Source organism: Chaetodon auriga, chromosome 9 (assembly GCF_051107435.1).
Source record: "Chaetodon auriga isolate fChaAug3 chromosome 9, fChaAug3.hap1, whole genome shotgun sequence".
NCBI classification, from domain to species: Eukaryota; Metazoa; Chordata; class Actinopteri; order Chaetodontiformes; family Chaetodontidae; genus Chaetodon; species Chaetodon auriga.
The window spans coordinates 20748150-20774096 of record NC_135082.1 but is presented as its reverse complement, the minus strand read 5'-3'; the positions used below and the strand labels follow the sequence as shown (position 1 = coordinate 20774096).

The window sequence follows — 25947 nt, the reverse complement described above, 5'->3', positions numbered from 1 at the left end:
TAATCCTCACTCTAATTACTGGCTTTAAATGATGTCCAAAAACCAACACAGGCTCACAGGTGTTACCGGTGGCGAACACTTCTCACAACAAACAGATGATGAATTTGGATTGACAGCAACCTTTCGGCTTCACCAGTTCCCAAAGTTGCCAATCTTCCCCTCCATCGTGAAGTGGGTGCTTCCTCTGCTATTCCCCATTTCCTCTTGCTGTCATTTTGACCCACGGGAGGAAACAAATGGCTCAAATGTAGTATAGCAGCTAAAAAAAACCACCTGTTGAGAGCACTTAAGCTAAAATTCTCAGCTGTTTGCACTTTATCTTGCTTTTGGAAAAGAGGGTGAAGATGGATGGTGAGGGGAAGGGATTAAAACAGACCTCACTGTGAAAATGTATTACAATTTTGCCATGAGCTAGACAAATGGCATTTGAATTGATGACCACATCCCCGGGATGGCAAGAAGAGAATCAACCTTTCAAGGCAAGAAATGACCCAGTCACAGACACCATTACTGCAGTAAAGGAGAAGCATAATCTGCCTGTCCATAGATTACAATTTAACTGCTGAGGAAAAAGAAACCAAGCCTGTCAGAGCTACTTTAGCTAGCATTATAAAGGACCTTGCAACACAATATCTTGCGCCTTCTATATCCCAAACTAGATGGAAGGTTTCACACCCAGTGATTGAACTGATTGAAATGATAATAGCTGTCATCAAGGCTAGTCTGACATTTCACACCTACATAATTTGATTTTTTGGATACAACAGAGTGCTGAGGATCAAGAGTTGAACAACTGGGTTATTTCACTGAAGTGGTATTCACATTAATATTTCAGCTCAAGGATATAGTTTGTACAAATATTAGACGATGGACAAGAAACTTCTAAAAATGTATTCAGAACTATTCAATAATGGAGAAACCAGCCCAGAAGCTCCACACTGACCAAGGTTTCAAAGGCTTATATGCTGTGAGGCTGGACGATGTCAGTGTGGTGCTACTGATTTGTGGAGACACTGCAGAGTTTTTATTATGAGGGACTGACCCAACTGACACCAAGACATGTTCAGCCTTCTAAATACCTCATAGCCTTCATGTAACCCACCTGTCCAACAGTAGGTGGCAAAACCATGGGCTATTTCTGTGTGTTGACCCAAAGAAGACCCTTCACTGTTTACAGAGACCACCCCCTATATAGTTGATTTGACCTCCAGCGACTGGAACTGAAATGGGTCACGGTGAAATCACAGTCAGCTGCAACAGATGACGTGTTGTCCCCATGACATGCCTCAATAACTAAATATGTGCCAAAAGAAACATTTGCCAACACCACAAACTACAAAAAACATGAGGGCGACACAAACGCTGGGAGTGTACAAACAACAAATACGTTTGGATTCTTCTTCTTGAATTCAAATGAGAGAGACTGTATTTACCGAATGAATGTGAAGGTGTTTGCAGTGGCAAACGAATGCAAACAATTAAGCGTTAAAGCAGGATTTTCAAAGGCTTTGTGAGATACACAACGTATTTGGTCTGCATATTAGGCAAGACAAACACACGTTGAGAGATTAAAATTAGACTGAAAACCTCTGAGATGTTTGCGAAGGAAAACATTTGTTTATCTGTTGCACATCATTCTAATTTATTTCCAATTATGGATGCTCCCATTCAGCTGCAATTTAGTAGGTAGGCAGGTACAACTGAATCAATGCAACCAAAGCAGTGCACTCCTATAAAATAGATTGCGATGGGCAGTTTTGATGAAAAGGATTAAAATAGATGCACCAGAACCAGAGATACTGTCTTTTTTTATTCAATGCATTCTCGACTCAACAGTTCAGTCAGAACATGAAAAGGTGTGTCATGCTAGTAGCTAATGTAGCCTTGAACCGCTTCCCTCAAGCATAGATGAGGAGCAGGCTATAGAGGTCTGGTAACTGCATTTCTTTCTAGCTCCACACCCCCAGATTTTTTCATTTTCTTTCAGCCCCAGCGGACACTGAGTCAACTGACATCACTTTGGGCAATTCACGCAGCTGCCTCTCGAGCTTGATACTACACTTTTACAGACAGTATACAGTAGTTCTCCGCAAAACGTGTAAACAGATGTTGATGTGTAAAATCAGTAGAATTTCCTTTAATCAGGTCAGTATCACCGATGATACCAATCCAACAAATCCTTAATCCTAACTTTCAAAGCACATAATAATGTTTTTCTGGATAATACCAAAGGGGATTTTCAGTGACATGGTCATAAACAACACAGGACTAAATGAAAACCCCACCGAAAAGTCCAAAAATCTTGATCTAATCCTGACAATGCAGAGGCCTGTCTTTCCAATAATACAATTTATCATTAAAACAGAATTTACAGTAATATATTACTGAGAAAATTCTGCACTTGGCTTCTTGAAAGTCACACTACTTCAACCCAGGAATCTGAGCTGTACAGTTTTAATTATTCTCAGGATTACTTGAGGCCTGTTTCTCATCTTATCCAAACTATAATAATAGAAGAGTGTTGATATAAAAAGAGAGCTTAAGCAGCTTAACCTCTTTTCACTCAGAAAAGATCACCCAGGGACATGTGAATCATGCAAGATGATTATTTGAGAAAGGACTGAAATAACTGTATGAATATGTTGGTAATAGAAAAAAAAAAAATAACAACACTCTCAAAAAGAAAATTCAGAATTTCAGGAAAAGCCAGAGTCACAGATTTATACTTGTTGAGAGTTCTTTGGAGAACTTCAACAGGGAATTGATCCTCTGAACTGTAATATAAAGTACCTTCCAGCTCATTCCCTGTAGCAAAGCTCTGAAATGGCTCTGAAAGAGTTATGGTGGTCAATGCAAATTAATGCAGCAGTGATTCATAGGAAAGCCCTCCATTGGTGCCCTCTGTGCCATTTTATGGCTGTTATAAACCATAGCCTCCATCCACCTCAGAGTTGCATGCCTTCTGAGACAGAACCAGATGTGGACAAGAGAAATACCAAAGAGAACAAAAAAAATTGCAGCTGTAAAAATGCGAGGGGACAAGTCTGTGATTACTCCACCCATCCTGAATGCACTTCCATTCACTGTTCACAGGACACCTCTGCCACCTGATCCCCACTTTCACACCCCGTTTTAGAGGACAACACCAGTCCTCCGAGATAGAGCGTATTAATAGTCTTATCCGGTGTCAGGACTATTCAGCTACATGGTGTTACAGTGTATTTTTCCTGTTAGTTGTTCTGGTGCAATGCTACTATTCCACCACACTAATCTGACGTGGGCGGCATAACAGATTTGTTAACAGTAGGAGAAAAACACAATTTAAAATAAATGAAATGACAACGCTGGGAGCTAAATGATTCATGGCATGGGCTAATGAACCAGCGGTTTTCACCAGCTTGACTATTTATTTTCATGTAGTTAATATCATCAAAATCAAAGGAAATAGTGGACACAGAAGTAAAAGAGCTGTGCAAACTCAAACGAACCTGTGTGAACTCCCCATAGCAGCACACTGAGGGTTTTTAAGTTTATTGTATTGTTACTGAATAAAGCCAAAGCAAAATGTTTCACATGTCTAAATTTGTAAAATCTGTGATATGTTTGCTTAACCCTGGACTGAGAGGAAAAATAAAATCTTGTTGTTTCAGCTCCTTAGAGGCAGTCACAGTACATTGACCTGTTTTTCTCTGAAACTGTTCATTTGAGTAACCACAGAGGAGGAAAAAAGGGCTTTGGGCACTTCAGGCTGTCTTGAGCAAAAAATAGAAGAGCAGCAGTTGGCATCAGACCCCTGCTTCTCTATTTTGCAGCGGCACTGTAGCAAAAAAGCAAGATAATTAACAGTGACAAAAAGCCATCTAAATAAGGAGATGGCATGGAGGCTTGTCAGGTTTGAGCTCACTTGCCTTACAGACTCTTCTTCTTTCCAACCATGCCCCCCCCCCCCCCTTGATGAGCCAGTCACATCGAGCCAACGCCAGAGGCGGCGCAGTGCGAGGTCCCCTGACCAGCGCCAACATAGCACATTTAAAATGAGTGAAAAAGAGGCAAATGTCTGAGCCAATTAAAAGGGAGGACTGATGAGAAGTTGCTGCTGGGCAGAGGCTACAACAAAGCAACATAAAAGCAGATAAAGCGATAAAGTGACTATATGTTTGTGGCAGTCAGCTGAAGATCTGAATGCCACCTGACTTGGCACAGCCCCAGAACATCCTGCTGCAGAGATCCCACTTCGAAGACTCATAATTTTGGTTGCTACAAATTTTCACTGAAAAACATCCAGTTCTCGTGTCCCCAAGACACAGAAAATCAGCAGGAGCAGTCAAAAAGTTCTCAAGTTATTGCGGATGTCCGGTCAATTTTGAGTGGTTCAATGTTTGCAGAGGCAAAAGTTTATCAGATGCACCAAGTATTCACTGAGAAAACAGTATTTTCCCTCAACAGTCTTCTACAGTTACCATCTGATGTGGCCACACTACAGGCCATAAAACTGATTGAGCCTGACCATGATGCAGAAGTTGAGTGTTTACATGATGTGGTTTGGCACATATCAAAACTGGTGAACTAATTATTCCACAGCTGTATAAAATAAAAGTCACATTTTGAAAATATATGACAGATTTGACCTTAAAAAGCCAAAAAACTTTTGAAAATCATTGAAGACATTACTCATCGAGAGCTACACAATGTGAATATGTGAATAGTAGACTCATTAGAGGAAAATCCAGCTTGTACTTTTTCATTGATAATGTACTGTGACTCTCTGAGACGTTTTTTAATGCTTGACTTCAAAGCTGCTTTTCCACAAACTCTTTGGTTCTCACCTATGTTAGTCATAACTATACAGTTTAATAACAGGCATTCACAACTGGGATTTGCCCAGAGCAATTACTCTCTCTCTCTCTCTGCTCTTTGACCAACTCCACTGGAGGAACACAGGCAAAATAACCTTCCTCTAGGCTATCTTAGTAGTGACCACTCAGGGAGAAAAGAGCCACTCTTTTTCCACACGCATGCTTTCCCCATCCAGGCCACAAACACTGATTATGCTCTGATATAGTTCTAATTCACCTGTAATGTGCATACTGTGGCTTATACACCACGACGAGAGTAAAACACTGCCTCTTTCCTCTTCCTCATATTGCTCGATTTCAAAGGTCTGTACATTATCCAGCCTTTCAGACGTGTGGAGGGCTAATGTAAGACTGTCTGAGTATCTGACAGCTCATCTCTTCAAAGGCTTTTGTCAGCTAGTTGCTCTGCAGGGGGATTGAACAGCAAGGTCCCCACAGGAGCAAGTCTGCCGTGGGCTCATCTCTCATCTCCACACTGGCCTGTTTACCTGCAGGCTACATGTCCAACTGGAGTCGATGGCATGCTGCAAACAAACTCATCACTTGTCGACACACAAGTACTGAATGAATAGCAAAATAAATTTGACTGAATAAACAATGTGTAAGAATTCATATCCCAGAAAACCGTTTCCATCCTGGTGTTTCACCTTGAGGGCAAACACTGTCGAATCTCGCTGTGCTTCTCTAAAATAATACAAATATCAAATGACCAAAGCATTTAAAGGTATTATTCCTCGTGTTTCATTTAAGAAGAATTAGAATGAGAATGTAATTATAGTGCTGTATCAAAGATAATCCTGGAGAATACTTCTGTCCTTAATCTACAGTTTCTGGCTCACCGCGATACTTCCTGCCATCATATATAGTTCAGGATCATTATTCCACTCTGGAGCATTGTGATTGTCTACAAGGAGCTCCTTACTGCTGCCACAGCCCCAAATGTCTGATAACCATGATGGCTTGCCCTAGCCCACATCCTCATTAAGAAAGCACAGGACAAGGAGTAAGTTGGGTAAACAAGCTGAATCCATGCCATTAATGGCTGTGGGGCTCCCCTGCCACACCACCATTAATTACTTGGTCTTACAGAGAGATTACATGTGAGAAAACAACAAACCACGTGCCGGCATCTACTGCATGGAGGTCTGCTGACTTTTTAATTAAATAGACATTCCTCATGAAGCTACAACATGACCGGACATCTTCAGTGATCTTGTCCTGTATTTAATTTAATATTGTTCTCAAAACATGTCCCAAATCTATCAATATAACAGCATTTAATTCAACTGAGCGATACACTTTTTAGGTGTTAAAACACATTATTTTGAAACTGCCCTGAAACAAAATGGATTCCCTCTAGGAAAGCTGCTTGAACAGCTGGATACTGGAAGTGGGAGTACCCACTGTATAACAAGAGCTAATTTGACTAAATTGGTGTGTTGCAGACTATTGCAAACAGTCTGCAGACTGCAGTTCATCACAGCAGTGCTTTAAGCTAAATGCTAACATCAGCATGCAGACATACTCATAAAGACAAAAGCTAAAATGCTGATGTTTAACAGGCATCATGCTGACCACATTCACCATCTTAGTGCGACATGTTAGCATGCTTACCAGCACTAGCAAACTGGCACTGACATACAGCTGAGGATTAAAGTGGAAAAACAAGGGTCTTGCACTATTTCCCACTGAAAATATCCTGGTGGCATTATCCTAAACGGCGTCATCTTAGATACAATGTTTTTGTTGCTAACAGTAGATCACAACATTTCAAGATACCCTAACAGTGTTTTTGTAACAAACCTGCTTATTGCCAGGCAAGTAGCCCATCCATTTCGTCAGGTCTCACCATGAGGCCAGTTTGTCATTGTTACTGATACTTTCAGTTCAAGAAGTGGTCAAAAGCGACAGATTGGCCCGATAGAAGTCGGCACAGTTCAGGCCAAAGGTCAACAAATTTTAACCTTTGGCACACCCCAGCTCTGTTCGCCACAGACATCCATGCAGAGCCACAGACCACCAAACCACATACACAATATTGAGGAGGCGCGTGCTAAAGCTGTGTGTGTGTGTGTGTGTGTGTGTGTGTGTGTGTGTGTGTGTGTGTGCGCGTGTGTGTGTGGATGTGTGTGTGTAGACGTGTGTAGGAGAAAAAAACAATTTCTTTGTTCTGCCTGTGTCATCTGAGACCTGCCTCCGTTACCATGTTACAGTATCACCATAACCATTCTTGATCACGTTAATTGTTGAAATATGTATCATAATTACACCCAATCATCATTACCACAAATTCAAATATTTATAAATGATGAGGATATTAACCATTCTGGCATCCTTAAGATGATGGCTAGTCTCCAATTTGGCAACCATTTCTAAAACTACAGGGCTAAATAACTCACGTTCATGTTGAAGTAAAAACAAATAATTCTTGCAGATACATATGGACCACAGAAATGCTGTAAAAGTGAAAAATAAGTCTGCAGTCACACAAAGAAGAGCTGCAGAAAGAAATTTCTGGATAGGGTACGCAGGTGTAAATGGAAAGGGTTATCACTGCCTTTTAGGTGCATTGCCACTGCATTAAGTCATGGCAGGCACTTTCTATTGATACGATAGTGTGTCATCACATCGAAGCTGTGAAAAGATCTTCAAAGTCATCTCATCTCTCCTCAGGGCCGTAAAGAAGGTAACACGGGTGCAACACAGTGTGTTGCATCAATCACTGTCAGAAATTCTATGAAATAATTTCGGCGCATTTAATAAGCAACAGTAAATATCCTTCATTATTGATACCTCCAATCAATGGAAGCTGCATGCTATTTGTCAGAAGCCCTCTTTTACAGCCAAAGTGGGCAAATGACCTGGAAACACAGCAAACATTTTTTACATCAGTGATGTAATAAATCACTGTGGTTCTGCTGCTCTCTAAACACTGCTGCTCTGGAGACAGTCCTCCTTATTATGCACTGGTTCAATAGTTTTCCCCTTTGGAGCTCTGTTCCTTTGTGGGTTCATTTTTTCATGCAAAGTTCATATAAAGATCAGGGTTATAATGGAAACATTTCTTGCTCTCAAAAGGTTAAAGGCTTTTGTATTCTCTAAAAAAGTTCAACATCTTGGGAAATTATTTGATTTCTTGACTTAGATCTTAGATGACAACAATGACAATGATCTTATGCCTGTACAGTACATAAGAGGGTACCACCAGCAGTCAGTCAGCTTAGCACAAAGACTAGAAAGTCTCCCTGCCAGCTATTGACCAGATTGCTATGTGGGAGTTTACAGTCAGAGTGTGAGCATACGGCATGCAGTACACCACCAACTACGCTACATCCTTTACTCATCCTCCACCTTCTCTGTCCTTCCTCTTCCCAGTTACTGCATTTAAAAGGCTACATTTAACATATGAAAACAGGAAGAAACAAATATTTATTCGTGATTGATGTGCAGTTGTCATAAGCAGTCAGCAGCATGCTTTCCAATACAGCAATTACAGTACACACAGGCATATGGCGAGCTGAAGGTCATCTGCAGGATGGCGTATGTGTGTGTGAGTGTGTATGAGTGTGGTGAACACTAAGTTAATTGAATGTAAGGAGCTATATGAATACTGATATACCATAGAGAGGAACAGATGCGAGGCTTCCATCCAACGTGGCAATGTAAAGCTGAGAGTGAAAATGTGTGTGAATTGGTGAGCATGTGGTCAAGTCCCACCGACAATTAGGCTTGATCTTTCAAGTTATCCCTATTTCTCACACACACACACACACACACACACACACACACACACACACACACTATAGTGGGCTCTTTGTAAAAACAAATTTCATTTAGGTCTTTTTATCTCAGGAAACTGGCTTTGCAGTACATGCGCAACAGTGTTTTCTCACATTCATACTGTAGAATGACACACATTCACTCATGTGTGCCACCCAGAATTGCTGCAATATATTGTGTGCTTTATCTTGCGGGGCCAACTGTGTTCATAATCATCTGTAGGACACACTATAGAGTGCTGATGGATATCTTTGCTGTACCTTGTATATGTGGGAGCCCCTAAAGATATTCCCATGAGGCAGATGTCGTGCAGAGATAAGAGCAGAGCTTCACTAATGAGCACTTTGATGTGAATGCAAGAGACAGCCTTACATGATCAAGCTGAACCGAAACAATCTACAGCATTAAATATTTTATTGACAGAGCAAAAATGTGTTGATGAGTTTCATACTCATCCAATTACGTTTGAACTATATATTAAGTTTACATCCAATTAAGCATGTGAATCCTCTGCTCTGATTTCAACAAGGAACTGAATTACTGTTGGCAAGGATACAAAAATAGTCAGCAATGGGAAGTGGGATTTAAGTCTGTACTCAATGCCGGCATAAAACCGTTAAAGAGAAATACGTATGCAGAGATTAGTATGGATGAGGCCATTGTTTGACTGTTTATGGAAGCAAAACACTTTTGCCTGGAGTGCAAATCCCTCTGGAGGGAGTGATTTGGTTGCGGCATCCTGCTGCATTTGCATCGGCTTTGACAGTCCATCCAATCGGGCGATCCTGTGTACACCTACAGTGACATCACCCCTTCCATATCTGCCAGTGGCAACAGCAGATATCATTCTCAACCCCATCAGTAACAAAACCCCTCCACTCACATTCTATTTTGTCTTTAATAAATCAGCCCGGCAACACCCACATATTCCTGTGGCCCTCAGAAAGGGAATTTATCATTCAGCTGTTGACCAAATCTGGCACACCCCAAGCTGTGCTGGCAACAGCCAGGGAGGTTACACACATACTGTTGATTTATTGGCATGATATACTGGACAAAGCAAAATAAAATATGTTCCACAGGACATAAGTCATTTATCTTGGAACTGTCACAAACCAATCTTCACAGCAAGGACAAGCAGAAATTGAAAAAGGGAAAACACAGTAGCAAGTTGACCAAGTAAGCAAAGCAGTGCCCTCGCTACGTTCAAGCATACAGATATCTTGAACTGAAAACGCTGAAATTTCATCTTTTCATTGACTCTAGCTGCAGTCCAAGTCTCCTGATAACAAAAGACGTTCTTGAAAAAAAAAGGGCAGACTGACACTCTGCCTGATGTCCTCAACAACAACAATGCCACTCATTTCATGCGTTATTTAGATGTTTGCAGGTTCCATTAAGCCAAGTGGATGGCATGATTTCTGGGTTTTGAATGCTTGTACTGCCTGGAGGTGAGCCACAGTGTGCTGCGCTGGAACTCTTTTCAGTCCATAGTGCAGCGGGAGACGCTCAAGCCAACTCGTCGAGAGAAAAGGAACAGATTTCACCCGGCATATGGATTCTCAATGGGCGCCCGATAAAGCAGACCACTGGTACTGCCCTCTGTACCTGCAGAAAACAATTAATCCTCATTCCGTTCCACCTTCGTGGATCTTGTTTGGACCGGTGTCAGCAGCACAGAGAGACAAAGGATAAGGGGGAAAATCTGAGAAGATGCAGCTGGACTCTTTGGCTACTTCTCACATCTCTGCATTTATCTCTCCTGTGACCCAGGAGATGCGGTACCACTATTTCTCTGGCAGCGAGAAAAGCCTGCTCAGTCTGCCATAATGAAGAGTACAAGACAGAGATAGAGTGAGAAAGGGGTCATCTCATACTGTGCCAGGCCACATGCTCTGACCTCTCCATTCAGTTCAAATGGCCTCAGCTTTTATGAAGTACAAAAACTCTGTGGATGACATTCCTCTTGATGTCTTTCATCTTCCTAGCTCAGTCCTTGCCAGTGGCCAGAGCTTGTTGTTGCAGTACAATGAGAAGAGGGGTAAATGACTGATGAGATCCTGTGGCACTTTAGTAATTTGATTCAAACAAATGAGTCAATTAGTGCAGTTTTTGAATGTACTTAAAAGGGGATTTTGGAAAAACCCATCAGAAATTACTTAGCCTGGTCTTCATTTTGGACAATAAGTCAAAGGTTTAATTGTCTTCAAAAGCATGTATCATTCCAGTCAATGATGCAGGGCTTAGTTCTTTGGGGCTGAGTGGTATCACAGTGACTCATTGCTCACCAGTGGTTTTTGCTCAGTAAAAGCTCTACAAAAGGTAAGGAATGAATGCTGATGCTCCCTGGGTGCTCTCTCCTGTGCCAGTTTCTCACTACCTACAAACTACCATTGACAAACTGCCCAACATTCCCTGAAATATGACCCATAAAGCCCAATGCCACTATAAACGTAGAACTGTCAGCTGATTTGTGAATCCAATTAGCTTCCTCTCTGTAATGGGTGTGTTCAGTGCCATGATGTAAGTCAGCTGCTGCTGCTGCATGTGTCACCAAAGCCTCAGCTTTCACAGAGAACAACATGCAGACTCCAGCATTGGGAACTTGAAAACATAACAACAACACAGTATAGCCCATTACTCCATCAAAGACATCTATGGATCATGACAACAAAAGTGCAACTCTGACATGAAAAACAGAAATGATGAGATGTAATATTTAAGAGCATTGAAAGCACAAGAAATGACTTTGTGCCCATTTTCAGCCATTAGCAGTATGGCTTCAGTGTTAGCAAAATTGGTCCGTCAGTCCATCACTTCTGTCCAGACAGAAATACTGTGTCTCAGCAATGATCAGATACCCTGCCATGATATTTTGTGCAGACGTGCACAGTGCCACCAGCAGGTCAAAGTCTTCAGCTATCCTGCGAAACATCTCAACTTCTACATGTTGGATTGGCACAAAATTTGTACCGAACATTCATGTTCCCCAGAGGATGAAGCCTGCTCACACTGGAGAACCCCTGACTTTTCCTTTGGTGCCACCATGAAGGTGAAATTTGTGGTGTTTAGTGAAATGTCATGCAGTTAGCAGTCATTGTGAATATGTTAGCATTCCCGTATTTAACCCCAAGTACCACTGTGCCAAAGTACAACCTCACAGAGCTGTACACTCTTGTTTAATTGTGGAGTTAATAAATGAATGTTCTCCTTAATTATATATTTTTTTCAAAACTAAAATGCTAATTTATTCATTTTAATTTGCAGCACACAGCACCAACATTAAGAGGTCACTGAATACATTCACACCTTCCTGCATTCATGGCCCAAACATTGAGATGCAGAAATGTGTGCGGTGACTTTGGCATGTGATAGTATGCTAAAATCAGTAGCACAGAAAATGGTGAGATGAGCGTTTGCTGACAGCACTGTGGGAGTACAAACTGAAGGTATACAACAGTTGGCATCAGTTGACATCTGGGAGAGAGACAGGCTGCTGACAGGGAGATTATCTCCACTGGAGCTGCAGCACAGTGGAAGCTGTCCACTACAGCTGTGATGCTCCTCAGGGAGCAAGGACTCCAAGGTCTGCTTGGAGAGACTTTCATAGATACAGTGAAAATTAAGGATCAAAATAATATCCTGATATTTCACTCACTTAGCATACATTGTCACACTAAAAGAAGGAAAGGTGAGAGCACATTCATCAAACGACTGGTGAAATGATATGGAGAAATACAGCAATGATGACTCAGATCCCCTGGGCATCCGTCACCTGCAGGGGGCCATGGTCTGTCCGGTTTGATGTAAAATGCTCAATGTGGTGAAATAAAAAAAGAAAAAGACTGAGTGTAGGAGGGAGGTGTGAAAAAAGGAGGGAAAACAGTCCCACTGTGTGTGTCATTGTTCGTTAGCTTTCCTCTTGCCTCTGGAAATTGTTGGATGTTTATTTTTAGCTTTTTTCAGTCAATTCTAATTCATCTAATTAAATGCTGGTCCAATATAAAGGAACTATGCTCTTTATTTTTAACACAGCTTGTCTTATTAGTAACAGCACCAAATTGGAAACTTGATTTCAGGTTTTCTCCATCTTACAAGGGTACAGGTCTTGTCAAAAAAGTGTACCAAGGAAAATATTGACAGTTTCTCCACATACAGTAAAACAGTAATTTTATTTTATCATACCGTTTTCATTTCCTCAGGCTCAGAAAATAATCAGAGGGGGCATCTGAACTGTTTGAGACCTGCAGCCTGCAGCCTAAAGAGGGATTCAGATTGGACTGAACCAGGTGGAGGTCTCCTCAGCTCACAGACGAGGCCAAATCAATGAGGGATGCAGTGAAACGCAGACAGCAAACCCCACCGGGAAGGTGTTTGGATGCAGAGCCACAGGCAGAGGAGAGATGTGAATGTATATGAGAATTCACATGGCGAGAAGGCTGCAAGGACTCATATAAGCATGAGAAGTGAATAAATGAGCCCTGACAGGAACCATAGGAGCTGATGTCTATCACCGGATTTTTGTTGCTTCCATATTTCTGTTATAATTTTCTTTGGTACATGTTTTAAAATGGTATCGCACGACAACATCACAGAGAAACACTTTTGCAGTTTCAGGCAAGAAAAGGTTTGACCATACAATTTTTGTAGTTCTAACAACTGAGAGATATCCCAAAATGAGCAGCCAGAAAATAATTGCCAGCAAATTTCTCCATCTCCATACCTTTATAATGTATCTGTTAATGGATTATGTACATGTATATAATGTAATTTAATGGATGGTCAATGTGGTAAAAAATGTTGATAAACTTTTATTCCTTTTTTCCCTTTTTTTAATCCTTTACCTCACTTTAGTTTTGGCAAAGCAGTAATGTATCACATCACATTTTCATCCTCTAGGAATTTGATCTCAGAGATGTGTCGGGATAGGTCTACTTCAGCTCAGCGTTGATCGATTGCATCATATGTTCACTTCGCAGCAGTTAATCAGAGCTGCACAACACGATGTCAGGGGAAAAGCTGAGTTTTTCAAGTTTCGAAAATTTGAGAAAAACAGCTTAATCCGTCACTATCAGGTGCTGGTGCGGAAGACAAGAATTCACTATTGCACTGCAGGTCAGACACCAGGCTGAAGTTAGTTTTATAATCACCAATTGGACATCCAACTGAGTTTACTTTCAGTGGAAGTTGAAGCTAATAGGCTGCAACATATGTACCAAACCTCTTTTTTATATGCACTATGTGATATCCTTGATAAAACACAATCAACAGGTAATCAGACTGTCACAAAAGCAAAGTCTAATTGAAAAAAAACTTCTAATTTTGTGATGATTTACCAAGAGAGCAAGCAAATTAGATGGTGTAAGAGAAAGTAAAAACAGTCATATGGACAAGAAACATTTTGTAGTGACACAAAACGCCCGAGTGGCAGTGCAGGCACACTGCTGACTTTAAGGTGCATTTCACCGGTCAAAAACAGACACAGTTAAACATTAATGACTAAAATGAAAGCTGTTTTGCTTTCCTCTTGAAATGTTACACCAGTGATGTATCACTTCCTTGTAAATGCTGACCACAAGCCATTCCACAAGAAGACTTAAAAAAAGCAAACGAACAAATTTTGTTCAGTGTGATGTGCTGAGAGTACAAAAATCCACAGAGTCATCCAAACAGCAGGAGTCTGACTCTGGCCAAGCTCCGTGCGGTAAACACCCAGGTACAGGGCTTCTTTTGAACTCACACAGTGAATCTTTCATCGCGGCTCTATATGACATATTAGATAGAGCTTCTGCTGTGTTTATGAAGGGGTCTGCACAGTAGGGGTCTGTCAGAGCAAGGATGTTTACAGCAAACAGAGCAAAAATTCCAAAATACGATTCCCAGAAAAGCCCTCTCAGGTACAGGGAAAACCACCAAGCTGCCATGAGGCTCCTCCATATTTCAGTCATTTTAGGTCCTAATCTGAAGTAGCTCTGATTCCACAAACAACCCTCCCACAGTGAATTTACTTCCAGGAGGAAAAGAAAAATCCACTTTCATTCAGTGAAGCGTATAGGGATGTGCTTCATTCAATGCCAGACTGCCCCTAAGGACGAGAATCAGCCAACACCCAGAGAGCTTTAGCCACAATACTGATAATATGCTTGCTTCAAGTCTGTATCCTCTCCTTCATCATCATGGTTTGTTTTTCAATGTTCAAGCTATTTTTACGTCATGCAAGTGTTCATGTCCCTGTTCATCCTCAAGCTGCCATCAACCCCCCTCAAGGCATCCTATGTCTATTATGTTGGAGACATGGCTGCTTTTCAGACAAGCAATCTCAGTGGAAGCTCCTTTTTCCTGGGCCAAACCATTGAACCACAACCTCAGTGTTCCACCACTGTCTCTACAGGGAAAATGTTCAACATATCAAAGTCTTAAGGAAAAGGCGTGTTATATGAACAAAATTGTCAGTAAATCTAGCAAACAGAATGAAAGAGGAGTAGACTGATGATTAGTTACCTTGCTTACCTACTTTTTTTTTTTTCTTAAATGTATGAATATTGGAAATATTTTCACAAATAACCAGCTGAAAATTCAGAATAGATGGTATAGCAGTGATGAATAATGAAGATGAGAGCCCTCATGGAGAGTTTTCTTTATTCATTTGTTTTATTTTCTCAGCTCACTCTAGCTCTATATATCCACAGTGTAACGGTAAAGGTCATAGCAGCTTGTTCAGAGATGTAAGTGTCTCATCAAATTTCAAAGGAAAGTAGCTAAACCTTGCTCAAAAGGTCCCGAGATGTTGCAAGATCACATCACGAATTAATTATATCCATGACATCGTACCATAGCTTTGCCTATATACAAGATAATTATGCTTCTAAGTCAACCTGTTTTTAAGAAAGCTGTCATATAGACTATGGAACTGAAGAAGAAATGCACCAATACTGTGCTCATTTACTCGTAATTGTAATCATAAAACTAGTTCAATACAACGGTGCCCCATACCACTTTACAGCAACATAGCGTCAACCTCCCATCGGTTGAGCATGTATGTGGAGGAGGAGCAACTTCAAAGAAAGTTTCACACTCACCAGTATATTCAGATGGCACAGCAGGCTTTTTGCTCTTACAGAGCAGGAAAATGCACAGTGTTACCCCTTGTCCTTTTCAAAGGGATGCAGTAAAATCACTGTCAACACATTCAGGAGACGCACACTGTTTTTTCGGTGATGCTAAATGGTGAATTTATAGTGTAAAGAGTCTGTGTTTAATTCTGCATGTATCTGATACACCAACCATATTTTAGTGACCTCAACCCTACCATCACCTCCCACTGAATAGGGCAGCTAACAAAGGGAAGCTGGTAGAGAGTTCATTATTTTAATGTGGAATTGACCAGAAGACTGTCGACATATAACGCCTCATCACATATGATGAGTAATGTGTTTTTGTGGACACGTCAGGAATTGTTAGTATGTCATATTTCTTAAAGGGAGTTTTGCGTCATATTTAGAGTGCAGGAGCTTCAGTTTGCTTGCTTACTGATGGCAGCTGATCAGGCTAATTATCAGCTAATTGTACTTTCTAACGGCAGCATGCAGTAAATGATTACACTCGTGTACATGTTTTTAAACTATGGTGTTACTCATGAATCCTGATGAAACCTGAAAGCTCAGCCTTCTCGTTGGCCTTTTCAAGCTTCCTTTTATAGGCAACAACATTTATTCACCCAGAAACAGCTAATATTTCTCTGTATAATAAGACCTCCTCTTGCTGTCTGCTGCTATGTGTCCGTGGAGTATTTGGGGACAAGAAGAGACTCGTCGTCTCGCCTTGAGAAGTTTCTCATCATTGTGTTTCATGTTCAATGTGTAAAAAAGCATTCTTAGTCATTTTTGTGACCGCTCTTATCATCTCAGACTCAAATGCTATTAGTTGCATGGGTGTTGAAATTTGTTCAGATTAATCTTGATCACCCTGAGGGCTGCGGCGCCCCAGTGAATTTGTATTTATCAAAGACCAAAGTGGCCTTGCCCTAAAAGTGACTTAATTCCAGGCCTGCAGTATAACATGGAGCGGAGTTATTACAATTTTGTATTTTTCATTTGTTTTTATTTCTATTTATTCATTTTTTGTTTTCAATTCAGCTTAGTTTCAGTTACCTGGGTTTGCTTGTTCCACTGTATTTGTTATTGTTTAAAAATGTTAAGTTTTAGTTTAGATTTTATTAGCTTCAGTATTCATTTTAATTCATTTTTATTATTATTATACGGGAGGTCAGGGGCAATGCCTCCTCATGCTTGTTGTTTCAACCAAATTGACAAAAAGGCTGAAACCTTTTTTCACACCTAGTTTTAGTTTTTCATTTAGTTTGAGTTCATCATAACCTCTCAGTGGATAGTGAACCGCAGAGAAGCAGCGGTGGACACATGCACATTCAGATGTCATGTGCTTTGTCCTTTCAGTAATCCATCATAGCCTGTGTTGTCTTATTTCCAATTGTTTATCCTGGCATTGCTGGAAAGAAAAAAAATGCCAGAAAAGCAGGAAAATCTCAACATCACGTTTCTTGAAAGAGGCCACTGCAGTGAAGGCGATTGTCACAGTAATACTGCCTACAGTCTTGTCGCTTCACTGCGAGCACAACGGTTTTTCACCTCGTCTATTCTGAAAGGCAGAGAAACTGGGGGAGAGGGGAGGCCCGGCATTCAGTTCGGGATGCGGCTGTCTTCACTCACAATTCAGGCATAATCTTTCAGTCCATCTCTGGCTCAGTCTGTTTTTTTCCGCCACACAGAGGCTTATATGACAGGCTGAGGTGAATCCTGATATTGATGTAGCAGAGCGAGGACTTCTTTCTCAAGATGATATGTGAGAGGAGAAATTTCAAAAATCTGATGAGGTATAATCACCGAGCTGCTCCCTGGTGAACAGTCTAATGCAGATTCTTCATCTACTCCTGTCCATTCTGCTCATTGTTGTATTTTCACCTTTCCCCGACCTTATGATAATTAACTTTCATTTTTACCAAACTCCAGTGTGTTCTCATCATAAATTAGCCTTTTCTATTCTGTCTCCTCTCACTGTTTTCAGTCTGACCCCTTCAAACTCAATGGGGATTGTTTTCATGCACAACATTTCTGGATGGGCAATCCTTCCACATATTGATTCACCACACAAACTGAACTGGTACCAGCCTCACTAAAGTGGACTTATCTGCTGAGTTAGGTAAGTCACCACATAATAATGATTGTTCAGCTTTGTGAACCTCCAAAAGATCACAAAGCTGAACAATCAGACTATCCCAAATTGAGTCTCTGGCAAACACAGACACCTGAACATTAGTGTGACTAACTAAAACAGCGATTACTAAATAAAAGCAAGCCAAAGGGAGAAACAGCATGAGCTGTGAAGCAATGAGACAATCTGAAGTTATTGCCCAAACCCTGGTGTATCTCCTGCACCTGCTGCTGCAGAGTCCTTAGATCCACTTTCAACATCCCTTGCATGGTACTTTATCTCTGAAGTGATTAGGAACAAACAGCTACATCAATCAGGTGGTGGAGCCCCAGAGAGTGCCAGAGCTGATCCAAAAACACCTCCAGGCTGCCAAGTTGCTGCTAAGTCTGCTGACACTCACAGTGTTCTACCACACAATCTTTCACACTGCTCTTCGAATGAAATGATTATGGTACTGAATGTCTCACCTGGAAGACAAGGCCAGCCAACAAGAACAATCTGATAGACGTAAATACAGTAGTATTCGAAGAGAGCCATCAGAGAAAAATTAGGATACCACAACATTCATTCACTAAACTAAAATTACCGCCGCATGGTCTTTGCTGGCCAAGTTACTTTCAAAAGACAACATATTACATATTTCTAGTTACTTTCATCTGAAAAAAATAATTTACTTTACAACATTACTGTGTGTGTAGAGGGATGTGTTACTGATAGAGAGCTTCATCACAAAGACAATCACCTGTGCCAAATTGATGAAACTTCAAGGAAATCTTACATACCCATACTGTAACCATCAAAAACAAGACTTGCAATTTCTTTTTCTAGCTTTGTAATTTCTTCAAGTTTTGTAACTAGCAAGTGATTCTGAATTAAAAAGAGCTGAAAAGTTCCTGATAAAGAAGCAAAATGCTTTTGACAGTATCACAATGGTGCTGATTTACCTGGTACCTTCTGAGGATGGAGGTTGTGGTTTTGCTGTACTGAACTGTAGTACATCTTAGGTTTTTTTGTAATGTCTTTGGTATGCTGAATATAGCATGTAAACAATATGGACAAAATATTGTTCATGCTTGTTAGTATAATGAGTATGATGCAGCCCGGTCCAGCACTGCATGGACTCTAGGGTCAAAATGATTGCAGACTTGAATCAAACCACTCTCAGACATAGGGGGATTTATTTATTTATAACAGAATTGTTGTTACTTGCTCCTGCGGTGTCTTGTACACAGGGGGTTCTTGTTTTCTGGTCACTTAATATACTCTGGATGTACAGGGAAGTATAAAACAACACTAAGATCCACAGAGAGACTGGATGTAGAGGTTTACATTTCCATTCATGTAGCATTGTCTCTCATTACTGTATATAAAATATAATGAACCTAGGATAGGAACAACTGTTGTTATATTGTATAGCCCCTCCAAGCTATCCATCTGAATATTTCACTTTCCATTACTGCTTTCATTATTTACCCTTACTTATTCACTAGTTTGATTTACAACTTACCAGCCTACAAATGAGGAACGTGTCAAATTTGTGGGGAGCTGAAGAATTCCCAGTTTCTCCAAACAAAAACTTTTTTTTATTATTTTTTGATGTTCCGAAGGACTGTCAAATCACACAGCACAACAGGAATTGCTGCAGCCTAATGTTACCTCTATTATTTCAGTGCCTCCATATTTGCATCTAATTTCCACTGGGAGAGCGCGACAATTGTTGAAGTACAAGGCGTTATTCTTTTTCATCATATTCTTTAAAAAGCTTAAGATGACAAAAAAAAAGGCATACACCTGCTCAGCTAGTTTCACACAAAGCAGAAAAGCTCAGTTCATTCGCTGTAATTAGCTGAATATTGAGTCTTTGTAATGGCAGCAGTTGCCCTGCCTTCATACGGCTAGACGGAGCTCAGAAACGTGTTCAAACTCAGCAGGCTGGCCCAGAAATATTGTCCGCAGCTAACCTTTTTGCACTTACGGTATCTGCAATCAGCAGATGTCTGTGCTTCCCTGCCTCCCGTCTGTGATGATTTTTTATGAAGTTGATTACAGCCCTTCAAAGCTGTCTGCTACCCTGTTATTTGTATTTGAAAGACTACAAGAATAAAGGTGTTAAAAACAATGACGAGGGAACAGTTGCCAACTTGCCTCCATCAATAATTGAGCATTTAAGTTAATTTCCAATGAATCCAATCTAAGTAGCACCACTATCTATAGCAATCTACCTCAATGTATATGGGAGGGGGAAATGAAAGCAGTAAAACTACATGATGTAGAGTACTACAGTCATAATCAGTCAGGAAAGAGCAAGCCATCAACAAAGGTGTCAGCAGTGTGAATGCACAGTGACAGCGCTCAATAGCACAGCTGTCCACTGCAGTGGTAGTAATTGTGGAAAAGCACCATTGTGCATCAAATTCTGATGTAAAAGTGTCTCTCTAACGGTAACAGGAACATTTCTGACACCTCCCTACGAGTTGACAAAAAAGGGAAAAAAATATTTTCAAAATAATTGCTCTTGTGGGTGTAACAAAAGTACATCAGATGCGCATGAGCTTGAGGTGCTCAAATACAAGAGGTGGTAGAGTGACAATTAGAAACTCATTTAGTCCCAAACAAGCCATGAACATGCTTTACTGTCTCAACCGAAATAAACATGTTTCCTTTCACCTGTTTTTGCAGGAACACACATTTAATGAGTACTCCAAAGAGCTCTGGGAGTAAATGTCAGGAATAAGATTTCTATCTTTGCCTTTCCAAAGCTCAGACTTAACAAGATAAGAAGAGCTGTTTAGGGATTCACTTAAGCTTGTCAGGTTGCCCGCTCAAAAGAGATGACTGTCATAAATTAGATGCAAAGGAGTTCAAACTGCATTTATCAACACTGCCTTCACAAGTATAAAACGCATTATGAAAATTTATCCTCAAAAACCAAATTTGATGATGGGTCGCTATCTTCATGTCTTTTTAGTTTTGAGATATTCCTCAGATTCTGCTTTAAATAATTAACCTCTGCCTTGAGGGGAAACCCCACTAAGAGTTAAGGTGAGACTTACTTTGACACAGGAAAAGAAAGTTGAAGCGAGTTACTTTCTATCACTGGTAAAGTAATAGACACTAACAGTAGCCTTATGTGAGCTACACATTAATTGCATTAAAAAAGGAAAGCATTCTTACACCACCCAGCCTGCCAGCTTTTTGAACCGCTGATCTAGAGGACAGGATGACTGCATTTTCTGTGGAAAAAGGAAAATAACCTCCTTTTGCAATGGTCACTGGTCAAGCATTGTGGAGGTCAGCGTATTTGAGATCATAGTCCAAATTAGTTGGGGGGAAGGGGGGCAGATCAGGCCTCATGGCTAGAGTAACAAACGCACTGTGCAGCAACAACAAACACATACGTACTGAGGAAGAGGATCAGGTAATGAAAGCGGGATGTTTCATTTTCTTTTCTGATTTCTTTCCTTGCTGTGGCGGCCCACCACGGCAAAATAAACACAGCATCTGGTGTTTGACATGGTGTGCAATGGTGATTTAAGAAACAAAAAATCAGGGATCACACTGGCACTTTTCTCTCCAAAAATAATTGCAAAATGCTCGCAGTCTGGAATAATAATAACAATACTAAGAATAAGCACAGAAAAAAAACAAAAAACATATTCCAGCTATGACATGTTTTCCGGTCAGTTTGTGGTCCACTGCAATCCAACAAGATATCCTCATAGCGACACTCTTCACTCTGTCCATTGTTTTGTTGCTTATCAATACTCTTTAGACAATAATTAAATGAAGCATAGCGCAAGTTCAAGCAGGCCACAAAGGTCAATCTCAATTCGCATTCTGGCTTCACTGGCTGATCTCAAACCAGCCCACATCAGCTGACAGCTCAGCTGATTCTCTGCTTCCTACCGTATTGGCATATCTCAAACAGGGCGCCCTATTTAAGCTGTCACTGCCTGCTTACCCTTGCTGCTTCCTCTGAAAGCCATTTAAAACCCAGCTCCACCTTTTATGCTATGTCTGACTTCATCAATGTCATTTCTGTTGTCACTGATGCCTGCTCTGCTCTGTTCCCTGTGGGGTCTGTGCTGCTGCTCTCCCTGCTCTAGCCATTCCACGTAAGCAGATGCAAGAGCAGAAAGGTGTTCTCCCTGCTTCAGGCTTTTCACGTCAGCACGCAAAAGGTCCCAGAACATCCATACCGCCAAATATAATTTGTGCAGTATTAATAAATACACTTTGACTAAAGTGGTCCTGACTGAAATAAACATCCTGGACTTTAAGCAGCACTATTAGGCATTTAAAAAGTAACTAGCTTTCTCTTGGAAGACATCTTGATACCAGCTTCACTGTGCTGAAGCTATGCTAGAAAAATGGCTCCAAGCACAGTTTTGTTGCAGTAGTCATACACAGACGGTGACAAGACTATACCACCGTAACTTAATGTTGACAGGTCGCCATCAGGCATTAATTCAACAGTGCTCATAAACACAGACGCACTAATGGCATGGTCCATAGGCAACTCGTAAACATCTTGATCAAAGTCATTCCTTACTCGAGGCAGCGTCTACTAATGCATGATAGGCATAATTCTTAATAAACACTTGTCTGTGTTTTACAGAAACTCATTGGAGACAATGAGAAAAAGTCGGTTTAAAACACGCAACGTGTCAACATTTATTTAGCTTCACCCTTTGGCTCTTGATGACAGCACTGGCAACGCTCCTCAAAGACTGGACCACAGTAAGACATGAGGAGCGACTCAGAGCTACAGAAACCCAGCTCAGGAGTTAAACCGCCAGGAGACTCCATGTCTTCCTCTGCCTTCAAGGTGCTACTGAATGATCCAAAACCAGGTTACTAGAGCTGAGCATCACAGCCTTTCTGCAGCATACCCTCCTGAATCCTCCATTCCCAAACAGTGATATTGCCAGCAGTGCTCACAGAACGGGAGCTTCCCTTATCTCTGACTCATATTTTCACATTTCATTATGCTGCCTCTTTTCCCCATAGCCATTGTTACAAGACACACACTTACTGCTGAATTGTTAGCAAAACTGAGCTTACGTTTTGCTCATTTGAAAGGGAGATTTTGCCAAAGCTGACAAATCTCTTCACACTCTACGATATCTCTCTCTTCATTCAGTTGTGCTTTAATTTAGCTATACTAGCACCATTATCCTGGGGCCACTGCAAACCCAAAACAAAGCAGATATCCAACAGTTTCTCTCTGAGTCTTTCAATCTCTCTCTCTCAGTATTTCTGTCAGCCCTCTCTGACAGGCCTCCCTCCTGAAGGCAATCCAACAATGTCCTGCTCATTGATCAGAGAGAGGATCGGTGCAGTGTGGAGGTAAATGGTTGTCACAGGGAATGATAGACTTTAACTCAACCATGGTTGCTCCTGAGGCCACTCAGCCTCCACTTATAGTGATGGATGCAAGGATGTCGCACCATCACATTTTTGAGAGTGGGGAAGACTGTTCCATCACTAAAGAAGTCAGAAAACATTAACATAAGACATCAGTTTCAGAAATCAATTCATCTGCTTTTTCCTGCTGCCAAATGATGGGTTGGAGTTAAACACATCACTTTAATGTGCTCAGCATTCACTTTAAATTCTGAATGGAGCTGAAGTGATTAGTCAATGAATCATGCCAATCTACCAAAAAATCAATAGGCGATTAATCATTTATTTAAGTGCTGAATAATTCAAACACTTTTTCCCATAAAACCTGATGATACTGGATAATATGTTTCCCATTATGGAACCAGTCGCGTATTTTCATTAGAGACTCTCTGCCAGGTAAAAGGCTGTATCTCTCAAACTCCACACCCCCAGTCCTTAACACCTGCTGTCTGATTAAAAACTTGTCATCTCCCAGGCTAAGGTGAGATGTCCCTGATGACCATCTCGGTAATTTTCTCAGATCTGACAAAGCTCTCCCTGAGCCACAGATGACACTATAAAACTGTCTTAACAGGTTGACTGATACTTGCTGTGAGCAAACAGCTGTGTGCACCTTTAAGTGCAATATCTAGCAGAATAATTGATAATGAAAATACTTGATAGGTGCAGCTGTTGTTTAATTTGACACCGTCAATGTTACTCACTGGTTTCTTGAGTATTTTCTTATGTCATAATGCAACATTTGTCCACTAAATAGATTATCAAGTCCACAAAAGATCAACAGTACCACTGACTTAAGTGGACAGCTGTGTGTACAGGACTTGTCCCTCACAAGAGGTTTGCTTGCATTTTCTCAGTACTTGGCTGGTTAGTTGCTGAGGGAACTAATCATTAGATCATGAGCACTTATCCATCTTTAGGCTGGCTGTGAGAGACCTGGAGTCAGTTCTAAATAAATCACAGCACTACGAACTCAAAGCAGTTCAAATGGTGAACAAAGTGTTTGAATAAAACTGTAAGCATGCTGGGGTGAGGTTATCAGTGCTTAGTGTCTGCAGTAAATACCTTTATTTTACTAAAGCTAAGGGATCACAGGCAAATTAGGAAATAAATGCACAGAAAGTACAAAGTCAGCAGCACTCCACTTAAAACACTGGATGACTTTAATCGAGCAGCCATTTAAAGGCTGAGCTCAGTAGTTTCCAAAGCGAGGTCTGGGGACCAACAGAAATAGTTTGATTTTATCAGGAACTCCTAGAGATTGATGAGTTAAAGTATGTAGATGTCTGTTTTAATCACGCTTTTTCCGACCTACTTAGATATAATCATTTTGGTACTGTCTGAGAATATGCAGGACTTTCTCTAATGAGGCTTGTTATGATTTTGGAGTGAGTGACCCACAAAAAAGGGGAGGTTTGAGATCCCCCAGCCATGCACACCGATCAGAAATGTGGGTGGAGAGTCTGATAAAGTTAGACTTTGTTGATGCCTACACAAACCAAATCAAATGATTTTTCAACACTTAGTTCACGCTTCCCCCAAGTTCGCCACCACCCACAGGATGAGAAACGGGATAAACCACATTATAAAGTCAAATGAGGCAGATGAATTTCGATACAAACTGTAGTAAAGTAATCCTATAATGAAGTTTAACGGGGAAACTTTTACACAACAGAGCAAGTTTAAACATAGACTTCACCTGAGAAAAATGGAAGGATATGATGAATTAGCCCCTGCTAAGATCTCTGTTAACTAACAATTTATTAAAACAAACCTAAAATAAATTAGTAATTTTAGTCGATATGAGTGATTCAAATTTAAAATAATAAAAGAATAGTCCAGCAACTCGTATCGCCATCCTCACAACAATGAATGTGATATGAAGTAGAAACGTCATGTTAGCTAGCTTAACATCCATATAACGTTATATGGAAGTTAGCTAAAAACACCTGTTTACCAAAATAAACTGTTGGGGTCCCTAGCAACACAATGGCATCACGAGGAGGGAAAAACACAATAAAATGCGATGAAGTATCTATAAAGTCAATATTTAGTCGATACTAACAAACTTTAAATACATTTTCCATGAATATTATTTATGTTTTAGCTATGTGTGTAACGTGATGCTGAGAGGTCAGTCGGACCAGCCTACCGGCGTACTGCAGGAGAAACATTGTCCTCTGTCGCAGATTCTGTGACGACACTGTCCCACAGGAGAGAAAGTCTCTCAGTCTGACATAAATCCTTCAGGGCGGAGACTTTCTTGGCTGTTACACCGCGGCTGAAGAGGAAGAGGTCCGGTACAGACCTAATGCCTGACAGTCAACGGTAAACGGCTACCACTTGCCTCACGGCACGCGCTATGCTACTGTCAAGACAGCGTCGCGATTAAAGATAACTTCCGGTTCTGACTTTCAAAATAAAACCTGTGCTGGCAGGTATTGCGTTTTGCCGCCTTGCAACGCATGTAATTTGATTTTCAAGAGTCGAATGTTTCTCCAGAGAGTGCCGCTATGTACACCTGACCTAAATACCTTTCTTACTTTGTTTTATTCATCTTTAAAGATACTTTATGCTTTTAATTTGGTGACAGATACACCTTGCATCCCCATGCTAAAAATTGTAGTAGGCGTCAATATTTACACGGATGTAATGTAGCATGTGGTGAAGGCTGCAG

At 40.8% G+C, this 25947-nt stretch overlaps 1 protein-coding gene across 1 annotated transcript in view; it reads right to left on the bottom strand.

The window, feature by feature from the left end:
* The window catches only part of LOC143325904 (ecto-NOX disulfide-thiol exchanger 2-like), a 154221-nt gene extending 128654 nt beyond the window's left edge, over nucleotides 1-25567 (bottom strand). The window contains exon 1 of the mRNA XM_076739279.1: nucleotides 25423-25567. Within this exon, the coding sequence (XP_076595394.1) occupies nucleotides 25423-25444 (22 nt within the window). The 5' untranslated portion in view covers nucleotides 25445-25567. The remainder of the gene's footprint in view (nucleotides 1-25422) is intronic.
* Between the last annotated feature and the right edge of the window lie 380 nt (nucleotides 25568-25947).